Source organism: Rousettus aegyptiacus, unplaced genomic scaffold (genome assembly GCF_014176215.1).
Source record: "Rousettus aegyptiacus isolate mRouAeg1 unplaced genomic scaffold, mRouAeg1.p scaffold_m13_p_13, whole genome shotgun sequence".
Lineage (NCBI taxonomy): Eukaryota > Metazoa > Chordata > Mammalia > Chiroptera > Pteropodidae > Rousettus > Rousettus aegyptiacus.
The window spans coordinates 80,689,404-80,702,571 of record NW_023416288.1 but is presented as its reverse complement, the minus strand read 5'-3'; the positions used below and the strand labels follow the sequence as shown (position 1 = coordinate 80,702,571).

The following is a 13,168-nucleotide window of genomic DNA, read 5'->3' as shown; positions in this document are numbered from 1 at the left end:
AGGGAAAGAGGAGTTAGAGTTAAGAAAAAGGATCTCATTAAGTTTTTTCTTTTTATAGACAAGGTTTGCCCTTGGTTCATTGTTAATGGACCTGAAATTCACCCTAAAAAATGGCAGAAAGTAGGCCGTGACTTAAACGATAAGCTCCACAGGGAGGGGCCCGATGCGGTCCCTGCCACCTCCGCGGAGGCTAAACAGAGAAGGTTCCCTTCTGCACTCCTCGCCCAGACCACTAGCGCTGCGCTTGGGGCCTGGAGGGCACTCCCTATTTCAGGGGCTGCGACTACTCCTCTTACAAAAATCACTCAGGGACCACAAGAAGATTATAGCGAATTTGTCAGTAGGCTCCTAGAGGCGGCGGAAAGAACCCTCGGGGGCGAAGCCTCTAATGACAGGCTCGTTAAACAATTGGCCTACGAAAATGCCAATGCCTCTTGCCGCGCGGTGCTGCGCGGAAAGACGCGAGATAAAACCCTTGATGAAATGTTGCGCATGTGCCGTGATGTTGATCCCTTCACCTCTAAAATGTCCCAAGCCATGCATCTGGCCATAGACCCCCTTGCCTCCAAGGTATCTCAGGCTGTTAATCTCGCGGTGGGAGCTGCCGTCCACGCACCTCAAAATCAACATAGGCCCTGCTTTAAATGCGGCCAGCCTGGCCATTTTGCTCGCCAATGTCCTAACAATCCCCCTAATAACCCACCCCCTCTTACATTCCCCCCCTCAGTTTGTCCAAAATGTTTCCATAACCAGAGAACAGGCCCGCCAGATTGTCCGTCAATGCAAGGGTTGTCTGACACTTTTACCTGAACCTCACCTGGGAGTAAACCCCCGGGGAATAGTTCCTGGAGAACTCTGGCAAATGGATGTTACTCATCACCCTCCCTTTGGAAAACTTAAATATATCCATGTCTCTATAGACACCTATAGTGGATTCATTTATGCCACCCCCCAAACCGGGGAGGCCACCAAACATGTTATTCAACATATCATAGCTCTTTTGGCCGTCATCCCCCAGCCAAAAGTTTTTAAAACTGATAATGGGCCAGGCTACACTAGCACCTCCTTCCGACAATTCTGCGCGCAGCTCGGAATAAAACACATCACGGGTATTCCCTATAACCCCCAAGGACAGGGCATTGTTGAGAGAGCTCATCAAACGCTAAAAAATATGCTCTTTAAAATACAGTCCGGAAATACTGCCCTTTATAACACAAGAGCCAGCCCTAAAACCCTAATAAATCATGCCCTATTTGTCCTCAACTTCCTAACCTTAGACGCCTGCGGCAAAACAGCTGCTGATCGTCTCTGGCACCCGGCCACCGCTTCTGATTATACACAAGCACTTTGGAAAGATCCCCTCACCAATAAATGGCAGGGCCCAGACCCTGTTCTTATCTGGGGTAAGGGACACGCCTGTATCTATGATAATCAGGCCCAAAACGCCCGGTGGTTACCTGACCGGCTACTAAAACTTTACAATCCGTCCAGGGATCCACAGCCCTGAGACCTCGCTTCCCCTCTGTTCTCTTACAGATAACCGCCTCGTCCTCCGGAGATGCATTGCAGAGGATAGTCTCCAGCCCCTCTCCTCCTCACGGGAATTTTGCTCTTCCTCCTGTTTCTCGTCCTCCTCTGCACTGACTCTAATATTCCCCTTACCCACAGATTAGGATTGCTGTTCTTTACACTTGTCCAGGACAGCATAGATAAAGTCAGAAAAAGCCTAGAGGCCAGGCAAAAACAGAGAGAAAAAGATGAAGCATGGTATAAAAATTGGTTTTCCACCTCCCCACTCTTTTCAACACTGCTCCCTAGTCTGTTAGGACCTTTCAGAGGCTTGCTCTTATTACTTACCTTTGGCCCCTGGGCGTTCAGGAGAATAACAGATCTAATCAAAAGACAGGTTGACTCAGCGCTGTCAAAAGGGCCCACGGTATACTACCAACAAATCACAATGACAGAGCCCTCGGAAGAAGTCGGCGCAGCCCTAAATTTCTCCACCTTGGCCCAAGAGGGACCTCGACCTTGGTATAGCAGGTTTGGTTGGTGGTAAATATCCCTCTCCCTACGGGGACGACATAAGGGACAGAGAAATGTCTACCTTCACCTTTGATAGACCAAGGGAAGGTATGGGCATCGAGATGGGTGCAGATGCAAAGCTACTGCAAGGGAAGACCCACTAGAGGGTCCCCTCTGTCCTTCCCTGAGAACATACCTGGTTTGCATAGAGGTTGGTATCCAAATCACAATCTAAAACCGGCTCTGCCTCTCCTCCCCAAAAGATACCAAGAGCCAACAATAGATGGGCGTATATAGCCCACGGGAGGAACCAGGTCAATGTTCCCCCACTCGGTTAAGGCCCGCCTTTCTAACAACAGAAAGGGAGGAGATGTTAGGGGCGCCACAACCTAAACGGGCCCTTAAGGGTTAAGGATAAAACATGCTGGGCTTGGGCTTCACAAGAACAGAAGACAAATAGCAGCTCAGCAGCCCGTGACACCAACATGTTTGTACAGAGAACTCTGAGAACTTCCTTTGTTTTACACCACCTGTGCTTGACCGATCAGTACATGACCAGTACCCCCTTTCCTCTTCTTTCCTTCCACTGCCCCTTGTCCCCATAGCACCAGCTGAAGACCAATTATATTGTGACAAGTCCCTTTTGCCTACTCCCCTTTGTTCTTGCTGTATAAATATAGCTGCTTTGTAAAATAAAATTTGAGGCTTGATCAGAATACTGTCTTGCCTCCACTCCTTTTTCTCCGCCCGTTTTTCCTTACAGGCTGGGTCTCCCTCGCCCCCACCAAATAACAAGTCCCGCGGGTCGGGACAGAGTATGATCCTATTAATGTATTGCCGAATTTGTTTTCCTATATTCTGTTGAGAATTCTTGTATTTGTGTTCATCAGGGATACTAGCATAGATAGAAAGATAGATAGATAGAAAGAAAGATGATGATATAGATAGATAGATAGATAGATAGATAGATAGATAGATAGATAGATAGATATAGATTTTTTTTGTAATGTCTTTGTGTGGTTTGGAATCAGGGTAATGCTGGCCTCATAAAATGAGCTTGAGAGCCTCTCTTCCTCTTCAATTTTTCGGATCATTTCAGAAGGATAGCCATTAATTCTTCTTCAAATATTTAGGAAAATTCAATTGTGAAGCCATCTGGTCCAGAACTTTTGTTTGTTGGAGTTTTTTTGATTACTGCTTCAATTTCATTAGTAATTATTAGTCTGTTCAGATTTTCTGTTTTTTTTTTTTCATGATTCAGTCTTAGAAGATTGTATGTTTCTAGGAACATATCCATTTCTTTCAGGTTCTCCAATAGTTGGCATATAATTGTGTTGTTTTTTTAAAAATTTGTCATATTTACATGGTATCAGTTGTCACTTCTCTGCTTTCCTTTCTGATATTATTTATTTGGGTCCTCCTTTTTTCTTGATGAGTCTGGTCAAAGTTATTAATTTTATCTTTTCAAAGAACCATCTCTTGGTTTCATTGATCTTTAATATGCTTTTTAAAAAGCTTTTCTGTTTGTTTATTTCCACTCTGATCTTTAGTATTTCTTTCCTTCTACTCACTTTGGACTTTGCTTGTTCTTCTTTTTCTAGCTCCTTTAGCTGTAAGGATAGATTATTTATTTAAGATTTTTCTTGTTCCTTGATATAGGTCTGTATTGCTATGAAGTTCCTTCTTAAAACTACTTTGGCTTTGTCCATAGGTTTTAGGTTATTGTGTTTTCTTTATAATTTGTCTCAAGATATATTTTGATTTTTTCCTTGATCTCATTAACCCATTCATTGTTTAGTAACATGTTATTTAGCCTCCACGTGTCTATGTATTTTTCAGTTTTCTTCTTGTAATTGACTTTTAGTTTCATACATGATCAGAGAAGACATTTGTTATGACTTCAATCTTCTTAAATTTATTGAAACTTGTTTTGTGGGCTAACATGTGATCTGTCTTGAAAAATGTTCCAGTGTGCTTAAAAAGAATGTATATTCTGCTGCTTTGGGTTGAAATGTTCTAAAAATATCAATCGAATCTATCTAGCCTAATGTGTAATTTAAGGCCACTGTTTCCTTGTTGACGTTCTGTCTGGATAACCATTGGAGTCAGTGAGGTGTTAAAGTCCCCAGCTATGACTGTATACTGTCAATGTCTCCCTTTATGTTCATCAATATTTACTTTATATAATTAAATGCTCCTACTTTGTTTGTGTGTTTGTTTACAAGGGTTATATGCTCTTTATGGATTATTTCCTTTAATTATTTATTAATTTTTACTTTTAAAATATACAATATTATATAGTTTCAGGTGTACACCATGGTGACTAGACATTTATATAACTTACAACATGATCACCCCAATAAATCTAGTACCCATCTGACACCACACATAGTTACTACAATATTAATGACTTTATTCCCTATGCTGTATTTTATATCCCTGTGACTATTTTAACTGCCAATTCATAATTCTTAATCCCTTGGCTTTTTTCACCCACTCCCCCAAATCCTCTTCTATCTGACATCCATAAAAATGTTCTCTGTACCCCAACTTGTTTCTGTTGTTTGTTTTGTTCTTTAGATTCCAAATGTAAGTGAAATCATATGACATTTGTCTTTCCCTGTCTGCCTTACTTCACTCAGCACAATATCCTCTAGGTCGATCTATGTTGTTGCAGATGACAAGATTTCATTCCTTTTTTTTTTTTAATGGCTGAGTAATATTGCATCCTACATATGTACAATCTCTTCTTTATCTATTCAACCATTAATGGACATCCAGGTTGCCTCCATATCTTGGTTATTGTAAATAATACTTCAATGAACATATGGATTCACATGTCCCTTTGAAGTAGTGTTTTGGGTTTCTTTGGATAAATACCCAGAAATGGGATTACTCAATCCTTCTTCAATTCTTGTTATAGCCTATTAAAGTCTTTTTTGTCCGGATATTTGTACTGCTACCCCAGTTTTTGTCATTTGTTTCCATTTTTATCTTTTTCACCCCTACCCTTTCAGTCCGTGTGTCTTTCAATCTGAAATAAGTCCCTTGTAGGCAGCATATGTAAGGCTCTTGTTTTCTTATCCATTTATCTACCCTATATTTTATCTGGAGTTCTGAATCCATTATTTACATTTAAAGTAATTCTTGATAAATATGTAGTTGTTGCCATTTTATTATTCATATTTTCAATCTTTCTTTTTCTTTATAAGAAGTCCCTTTCTTGTAAGAGATGTTAAAGGGACTTCTTTATGATGAACTTTGTGATGAATTCCTTTGGCTTTTTCTTGTCTGGAAAGCTCTTTATCTGTCCTTTGATTCTAAATGATAGCTTTGGTGGGAAGAGTAATCTTGATCGCAGGTCTTTATTTTACATTATTTTTAGTATTTCGGGCCAATCTCTTTGGCCTGCAAAGTCTCTGTTGAGAAATTGGCTGAGTCTTATGGGAGCACACTTATAGGTAACTAATTGCTTTTCTCTTGCTGCTTTTAAGATTCTCTTTTTCTTTAACCTTTAATATGTTAATTATGATGTGCCCTTTTTTACAGTTTTATTGAAATAAAATACATGATTAGTTGCTCATATTTACATTGTACAATTAAATGAGTTTTTCAATTATAGTTGGCGTACAATAATATATTAGTTTCAGTTATACAGCATAGTGATTAGAGATCTATGTAACTCACAAAGTGATCACCCCACTAAATCTAGTACCCCTCTTTCCCTTACCACATTGTTGACTATTTTCCTTAAGCTACATTTTGTGTCTCCATGACTATTTTGTATCCATTTGCACTTCCCAATCCATTTGCTCTTTTTCACTATTACCCCAACCTCCCTCCCATTTAGTAGCCATCAAAATATTCTGTATCTCTGAGTTTGTTTCTATTTTTGTTGTTTATTTTGTTGTTTAGATTCCACATATATGTGAAATTATGTGGTATTTGTCTTTCTCTAGCTGACTTCATTTGATGCAATATCCTCTAGGTCCATCAAGGCAATACCTTTTTTTATCCCCTTCCTTTTAGTCTGTCTTTTAATCTGAAGCAAGACTCTTATAGGCAGCATATGTAGGGACTTGTTTTCTTATCCATTCAGTCACTCTGTCTTTTGCTTGGAGCACTTAATTCTTTTCCATTTGAGAAACTTGTTGATAGGAATGTAGTTATTACCATTCTATATTCATGTTTTTGACATACACTTTTTCTTCTTAAGAAGTCCCTCCAACATTTCCTAGAATACTAGCTTGATGGTGATGATTTCTTTAGTGTTTTTGTTTGTTTGTTTGTTTGGGAAGCTCTTTATCTGTCTTGAGTCTAAATGATAGCTTTGCTGGATAAAGTATTCTTGGTTGGAGATCCTGGGATTTCATCACATCAAATATTTTGTTCCAAGCCCTTCTGTTCTGCATAGTCTTTTTTGAGAAATTAGCTGCCAGTCTTATGGGTGCTCCCTTGTAGATAACTAGCTGCTTTTCTTTTGCTGTTTTTAAGAGTTTTTCTCTGTATTTCACCTTTGGCATTTTAATTATGATGTGTCTTGGTGTAGAGCTCTTTGGATTCCTGGTTTTGGGGACTCTCTGAGTCTCCTGGGGTTGTATGTCCATTTCCTTCAAGTTAAATTCAAATTGCTCTTCAACTTCTTGTTTTCCTGCAGATACTCTTATAATATGGATAGTTTTACATTTAATTGTGTCCCATAGGCTCCTTAAATTATTATTATACTCTTGGCTTCTTTTTTCTTGCCATTCTGATTGAGTGTCCTTGGCTTTCCCATCCTCTATACTGTTGGTTCATTCATCTTATGTATCCAATATGTTGATTTCCTCTAATATACTCTTCATTTCAGATAATGTGTTCTTCATTTCTGATTCTCTTTTATAATTTCCATTTAAATTTTTACATTTTTTATCTCTCTGTGAAAGTGCTGAGTTCATTGAGCATCCTTATCATCAGCGTTTTGAACTCTGCATCTGGTAGATGGCTTGACTTCATTTTTCCTGGAGCTCTGTTCTGTTCTTTCATATGGTTTCTGCTTCTTTGTCTTCTAATTTAGGCTGCCTTTCTGTGTCTGTTTCTATGCACTAAGCAAAGCTCCTAAATTTTCCAGTCTTATTAGTGTGACTTTGTGCAATTGGTGTCCAGTGGTACTGTCCTAAGAGGGTTTCAGCTGCAGGCGAAGTTTTGCCCCAGCCTGTGCCTCTCTGTGGTCACCTTTTAAGATTCAGCCAGCAATCCACAAATGCTGTATTTATAGTTGTCTCGAGAGGCCACACCAGAAACCGAGGTCAGCTGCTACCAGTGTGGGTCTTGTGGCTGCTCAGCAAGGGGCACAGGATGCACTGAGGACAAAACTGGTTGTGGCTTGGGTAGGTCTATGAGTTGGGGCAGGCGGAGTTTAGGGAATCTTCTGGGGGGAGTGACCTCTGTTATTCAGTTTGATGATGTCTCCGCTATGGTGGCACTGTGTCCACACAATGGAGAGGGGGCCTCAACAGAGCAATAATGGATAACACCAGCACTTATGCCTAGGAGAAATCCTTACCTCCAGCCCTTTCTCCAACAACTCAGTGTCCCCGTGTAAGTCCCCGATGCCCCCTGAGCAGCTGACCTGGCTCTGATGCTCAGAACTAGTGAGTCTGTTAATCCAAAAGTCCAGTTGTAGACACGGCCCATTAAGAGGAAAGTGTGCAGCTGCTGTAACCTCTGTCCCACTCAGATGCTCTGGACTGGGCAGCCTTGCATCTTTGCTCCCTCCTAACTCTTACTATTACAGGGTGATTTCGTATTTCTCTCCCTAGTTGTAGGGCTTCTGTTTATCTATCCCCCAGGTGGCACTGCTTGCTGTTTGCTCCACGTATCTGTCACAACTTTGATGTGGTCACATGAGAATATGAACAAAGCATCTATTATCTATGCTATTTTGCTGTGGATTCTAATTATGATGTGTCTCGATGAACTCTTAGAGTTCATCTTGTTTGGGACTCTGTGCTTCCTGGGCTTGTATGCCTATTTCCTTCACCAGGTAAGGGAAGTTTCTGTCATTATTTCTCCAAATATGTTTTCAATTACTTGCTCTCTCTCTTTCAGGTACCTCTATGACATGAATGTTGGGTATATTTGATGTTGTCTGAGAGGCTCCTTAAACTATTTTCACTTTTTTTTTGGATTCTCTCTTGTGGCTGTTATTATTGGATGTTTTCTGTTACCTAATATTCTAAATTACTGTTTTAATTCTCCACTTAGCTAATCTATTGACTCCCTGTAATGTATTCTTCATTTCAGTTATTATATTCTTCCTTTACGACTGTTTCTTTTTTGTTTTCTTTCTCCATTTTTGTTTATATCTTTTTGTTAAAGTTCTCACTGAGTTCATCTGCTCTTCCTAAAGTTGATAGAGCATCCTTTTAACCACTGTTTTGAACTCTGTATCTGGTATATTGCTTGTCTCCATTTTGTTTAGTTCTTTTTTTTCTGGAGCTTTGTTCTGTTCTTTCATTTGAGACATGTTTCATTGTCACCGCAGTTTGGCTGCATGTGTGTTATTATGTATTACGAGGGCTGCTATGTCTCCCAATCTCGGTAAAGTAGCCTTTTATGGTAGGTATGCTATGGGGCCTAGTGGTACAGTCTTCCCTACTCACCTATGCCAGGTGCTCTAGGTATGTACCTTGTATGGGTTGTATGTGTCTTCCTTTTGTAGTTGAGCATTTGTTTCTGTTTGCATGTCAGTGGGAAGTATTGACTCTTGGGCTGATGGGTTGTAAGAAATGGCTGGTGAGCAACTGGCAGGATTCACTTTAGCAGGACTCTGGTACCTACCTAGTCTGCCTTATGGGTGTGTCGTCCTCAGATGCATCCCTGTGTGGTGCTCCAGCTCAGTCCAATACAGGACACTGGGTGTGACAGTCCCGAGGCTTCCTGATAGGGATCCCACTGCAGGCCTGTGCCCTTCCCAGGGCCACCTGGCATGAGCCACCAAGCATACTCAGACAGCCACTACCCATGCTGGGTTTAGAGGTGCCTAGAGAGGTCACGCCATGAACTGAGGCTGGCTGCCACAAGTACTGGGCTCGGGGCTGCTTAGCAAGAGGTAAGGGGCACACTGAAGCCAGATAGGTTTAATGAACTTTGAGAGATTTTAGGAAGTCTGCTGCATGAGCCAAGACAGATCCTTTGTATGGAAAAACCTCTGGAAGCGGTTTGGGTGGAACCACAAATTAAGTGGGGCTAGGTCTCACCAGAGCAAGGCAACCAGTGTTAAAACATTAATGGAAACTCAGATATGGCGGCCCCCTATATCTGCAAGATGGAAAGTGGAGAGGGCTCAACAAAGAAATAATGGATTCTACCAGCACTTCCGTTTAGGAGAAAGTCTCCCCTCCAGCCCTTGCCCTGAAACCAGACAATTCGGTTCTTCCCAATATGTCCCTGGTGCCTTTCAAACTTGCTGCCCCTGCACTGGAGCTCAGAGAGAGTGAGTCGGTGAGTAAGTCTGCACACAGGCACATTAAGAGGAGTCCCTGGAACTTCAGCCACCCTCTGTCTTACTCAGCCACAATCTCTGCTGTTTTCACAGCCAGAAGATGTGGAGAGTTCTCTTCTCAGCACTGGAACCCTAGGCTGGAAAGCCATGTGTGGTGCTGGGACCTCTTGCTCTTTCGAGGGCAACTTGGTAGTTGAGCTATCCCTCCTGATTTTTAACAACCACAGGTGGGTATGAGACCAGCCCAATCTGTTTCTGCACCTTCTACCGGTCTCATGGTGGCTTCTTGTTTATGTATTTAGTTGAACAAAATAAGGACTTTTGTTCAGCTAGACTTCAGGCCTTTCTCAGTCATGCTTATTCTGTAGTTTAGTCATAATGTTGATGTGGTCGTGAGAGGAGACAAGCACAGAATTTTCCTACACCACCCTGATCAGTTCAATCCTAACTTTTTTTTTTAAACATCAGCTCAAGTACTGTCTCTCCTGGGGAGCCTTCACCTATGCCAGCAATATACTCTAAACTCTATTTTGAGGGGCAATTATTATTATTTATATTGCTGTTTTTACACATGCATATTATCTCCTTGATAAAATTAATTGGCTAGAGTATAAGAGTAAAGACTCCATTTTATATTCTTGTTACCTAATAAAGCACAAAAATTCATAAATGATTGAATAAATCAATGTTAAATATTTTACATCTGGAGTATCATTCCATAGCAACCTCAAAACTGTAAAGTAATTCAGATCTTACCTTCAAATCAAGATGAACTACATCGTGGGCATGTAAAAAGTGAATACCTTCTAAAATCTGCCTCACGAGTCTCTGAACATCTTTTTCTTTAAAGGCTTCTTCTCTGTCTACAACATAGTCGTCAAAGAATTTACCCCCAGAGGCACTACAGAAGGATGGAAGTGTATTTTGATTATATACTTAAAAAAACTTATTAAAATATTTAATCCCTTTTAGTTCTTAATATTTATACACATTAAACATCTTTATCTGGATAAACTATAATTTGAGTGTATGTAAACATTTGTCCACCTATACGCCTACATCCATTTGTTTTCTTTTTAATAAAAATAAGAATGTGACATCTCTAATATGAGCTGAGGTTAGTATTTCCAAAGATTAGTTTAAGAACTTTATAAATCAAACATTACTAATAAAATATATTAATATATTTTTAAAATTAAATAGTAAAATATATTAACATATTTCAAGTAAAAATTTCTCAAGAATTTTGGTTCTAGAGTACCTAAAAACATTTTTTTAAAATGCAAAAAGTGAAAATAAAGCAAATACCCTCCACTGAAGACCTTTCCCCTAATCCTAGAGCCACATTTGAAGGTAATCCCTATTATCACTTAAGTGTACTATATCCTTCCAGGATGATCAGCTAAGAAGCTACTATGAAAGCAGGGGAGACAATGTGGACCCAATACAGAAGAGAAACAGCAAGTACAGAGAAAAGGGAAACACAAGCAGGCGAGACTTAAGTGGAAGACTTGGTAATTATTCATGAGCATTAAAGGAGATAAAGGAATCAAGGATAGATTCAAGGTTTCTAGCTTGAGTTATAAAATAAATGAGGATACACTTGGGAATGGGGAACAAAAGAAAACTAGGCATTAGAAAGAAAATGCAGGAGTGTACATGCATTGATCCTGAATCTATGTGATACATGGCCGAATATGGGATATGAAATAGGCAGTTGGAGCTTAGCAGAAAACCTAAGATTGGAGACAGATTTGGAAATAATCAGCATGTAAATAACAGCTGAAGCCACAAAATATAGATTGTTATCAACCAGGGCAAATGTACAGAATATAAATATATGACAAGAGTAACAGTAATGAATTCTGGGGAGCATTTGTATTTATACAGTAGAAGGTTAAAAGGCTCTGAGAGAAGTTTTTTTTTAAAGGCCACATGAGAGCAAAGGAAGAACGTAATTTCACAAAAGAAGGTATAATATCAAGTGTTTAAAGAGAGTAAGTAGAACAAATACTAAAATGAGACAGATTTTGGCAAACAGAGCTGATGACCTCATGAAAGATTTAGAAGACCAGATGACATTAAATTGAAAAGTAATGGATTACTGACAAACAGATGAATAGATTAGTGAAATAGAAGAAAACTGATTGGAAGGTGAGGAAAGCTGTAGATTTAGACTATTCTTTTTAAGGAGAACAGAAGTAAAGGAAAGATAAAGGCAAGACAATAGTTTTAAAGGTGTCAAAGCTCAGGAAAGGGAATTTTAGGATTGAAGAGACTGAAATAATAAAAAATGGAAAGAAAAGAACCCTCCTAAGAGGAGGAACTAAAACTCTAAGAAAGGTTAGAAAATTGATTAAAAAACAAAAACACAGGTCCTAGAAAATGTTGACATCAGTAAAACCTTGGAGTTAAGCAGTAGAATCTCTTCCTTCAAACAGAAGAAAAGGGTATGAGAGCAGCAAAGACAGGGCAATAAGGAGGGAGTATGTGTCTGATGGCCTTTATTTTCTCCAAAGGGGAGAAAAGGCTAGGTGTCTAATAAAGTTGGAAGTAGGTGACACAGTAAGTATGTAAAGATTTTGATTAGCCCCTGGGGGATGTTAAAAGAAGGCAAGGAAAGATTATGTAAAGAATTACCAAACTATACCAGGAACCCAACTGAGGATTCTATACCAAGAACTCTTAACACTTGTAAAAGGCAGATCAAACACAATGCAAATCCTCCCAAGAATGTGCAAGAGACTTGACACACAGCATGTGTCCAGGGACAAACTGGCAGAAGGAGTTGCAGAGGACAACCCAAGAGGAAGAAGGAAATAATGTGAGGTGCTGGTGAGACATTAGTTGACATAATTACTAATGAAGAGAAAGGAGGGGGGAGAAAGATAAAAACTCAGGAGCTGACTGAAAGACTGGAAGAACTGAGAAAAATTAAGGACTAAAGTCGGAAGAGCAGGTTTTGAGAGAATGTGAGAGGAATGAGATGATCTTGGTGAGAGAGTAATAGTTCAGAGTCTTTTCTAGATCAATTTCCAATTCTGCCTTGATCTCTCCAAAACAAACTGAAACCAAAAACCTAGGTAGGCAGGGAGCTTACATTTGAGATTCCTAAACCAAAACTGTTTTTTAATTAAAAAATCTTTATTGAGATATAATTCACGTATACTACATTTCTTAACCATTCCATCATTTTTGGATATTTCTACTATTATAATTAAACATATATTGTGGAAAACACTTTTGTGCTTCTCACTGTGTGAGTTTTATTATTCCTTTAGAAGGTTTTCCTACAAGTGAATGACTGAATTAAAACATGAACACAAGACTCTTGGATTATATTATCAAGAGGAAGACACTATTTTAGTCCAGAATTTTTTCCCTATATACCTCTATAAGCTTTTAAATAAAAACAAAATAATACGATACACATTGATATTTTGTAACAGCGTTTTTCTTTTTAACAATACATTTAAAAAACCTTTCTATGTCTATACATTTATATCTACCTTATCTTTTTAAATGACTGCATAGTAATCTATCTTATATTATTTATCCAACACCTTTCTATTAAACATCCAGATTGTTTTTTGTTATATAAATAATGCTACACTAAACATTTTTATAATACATCTTTACGTAACTGCCTTATTATTTCCT

General features: G+C 39.2%; 1 protein-coding gene across 1 annotated transcript in view; it reads right to left on the bottom strand.

The window, feature by feature from the left end:
- The window catches only part of STK17A (serine/threonine kinase 17a), a 40,561-nt gene that overhangs the window by 18,264 nt on the left and 9,129 nt on the right, over positions 1-13,168 (bottom strand). The window contains 1 exon segment of the mRNA XM_016118942.2: positions 10,265-10,409. Coding sequence (XP_015974428.2) covers positions 10,265-10,409 — 145 coding nt within the window.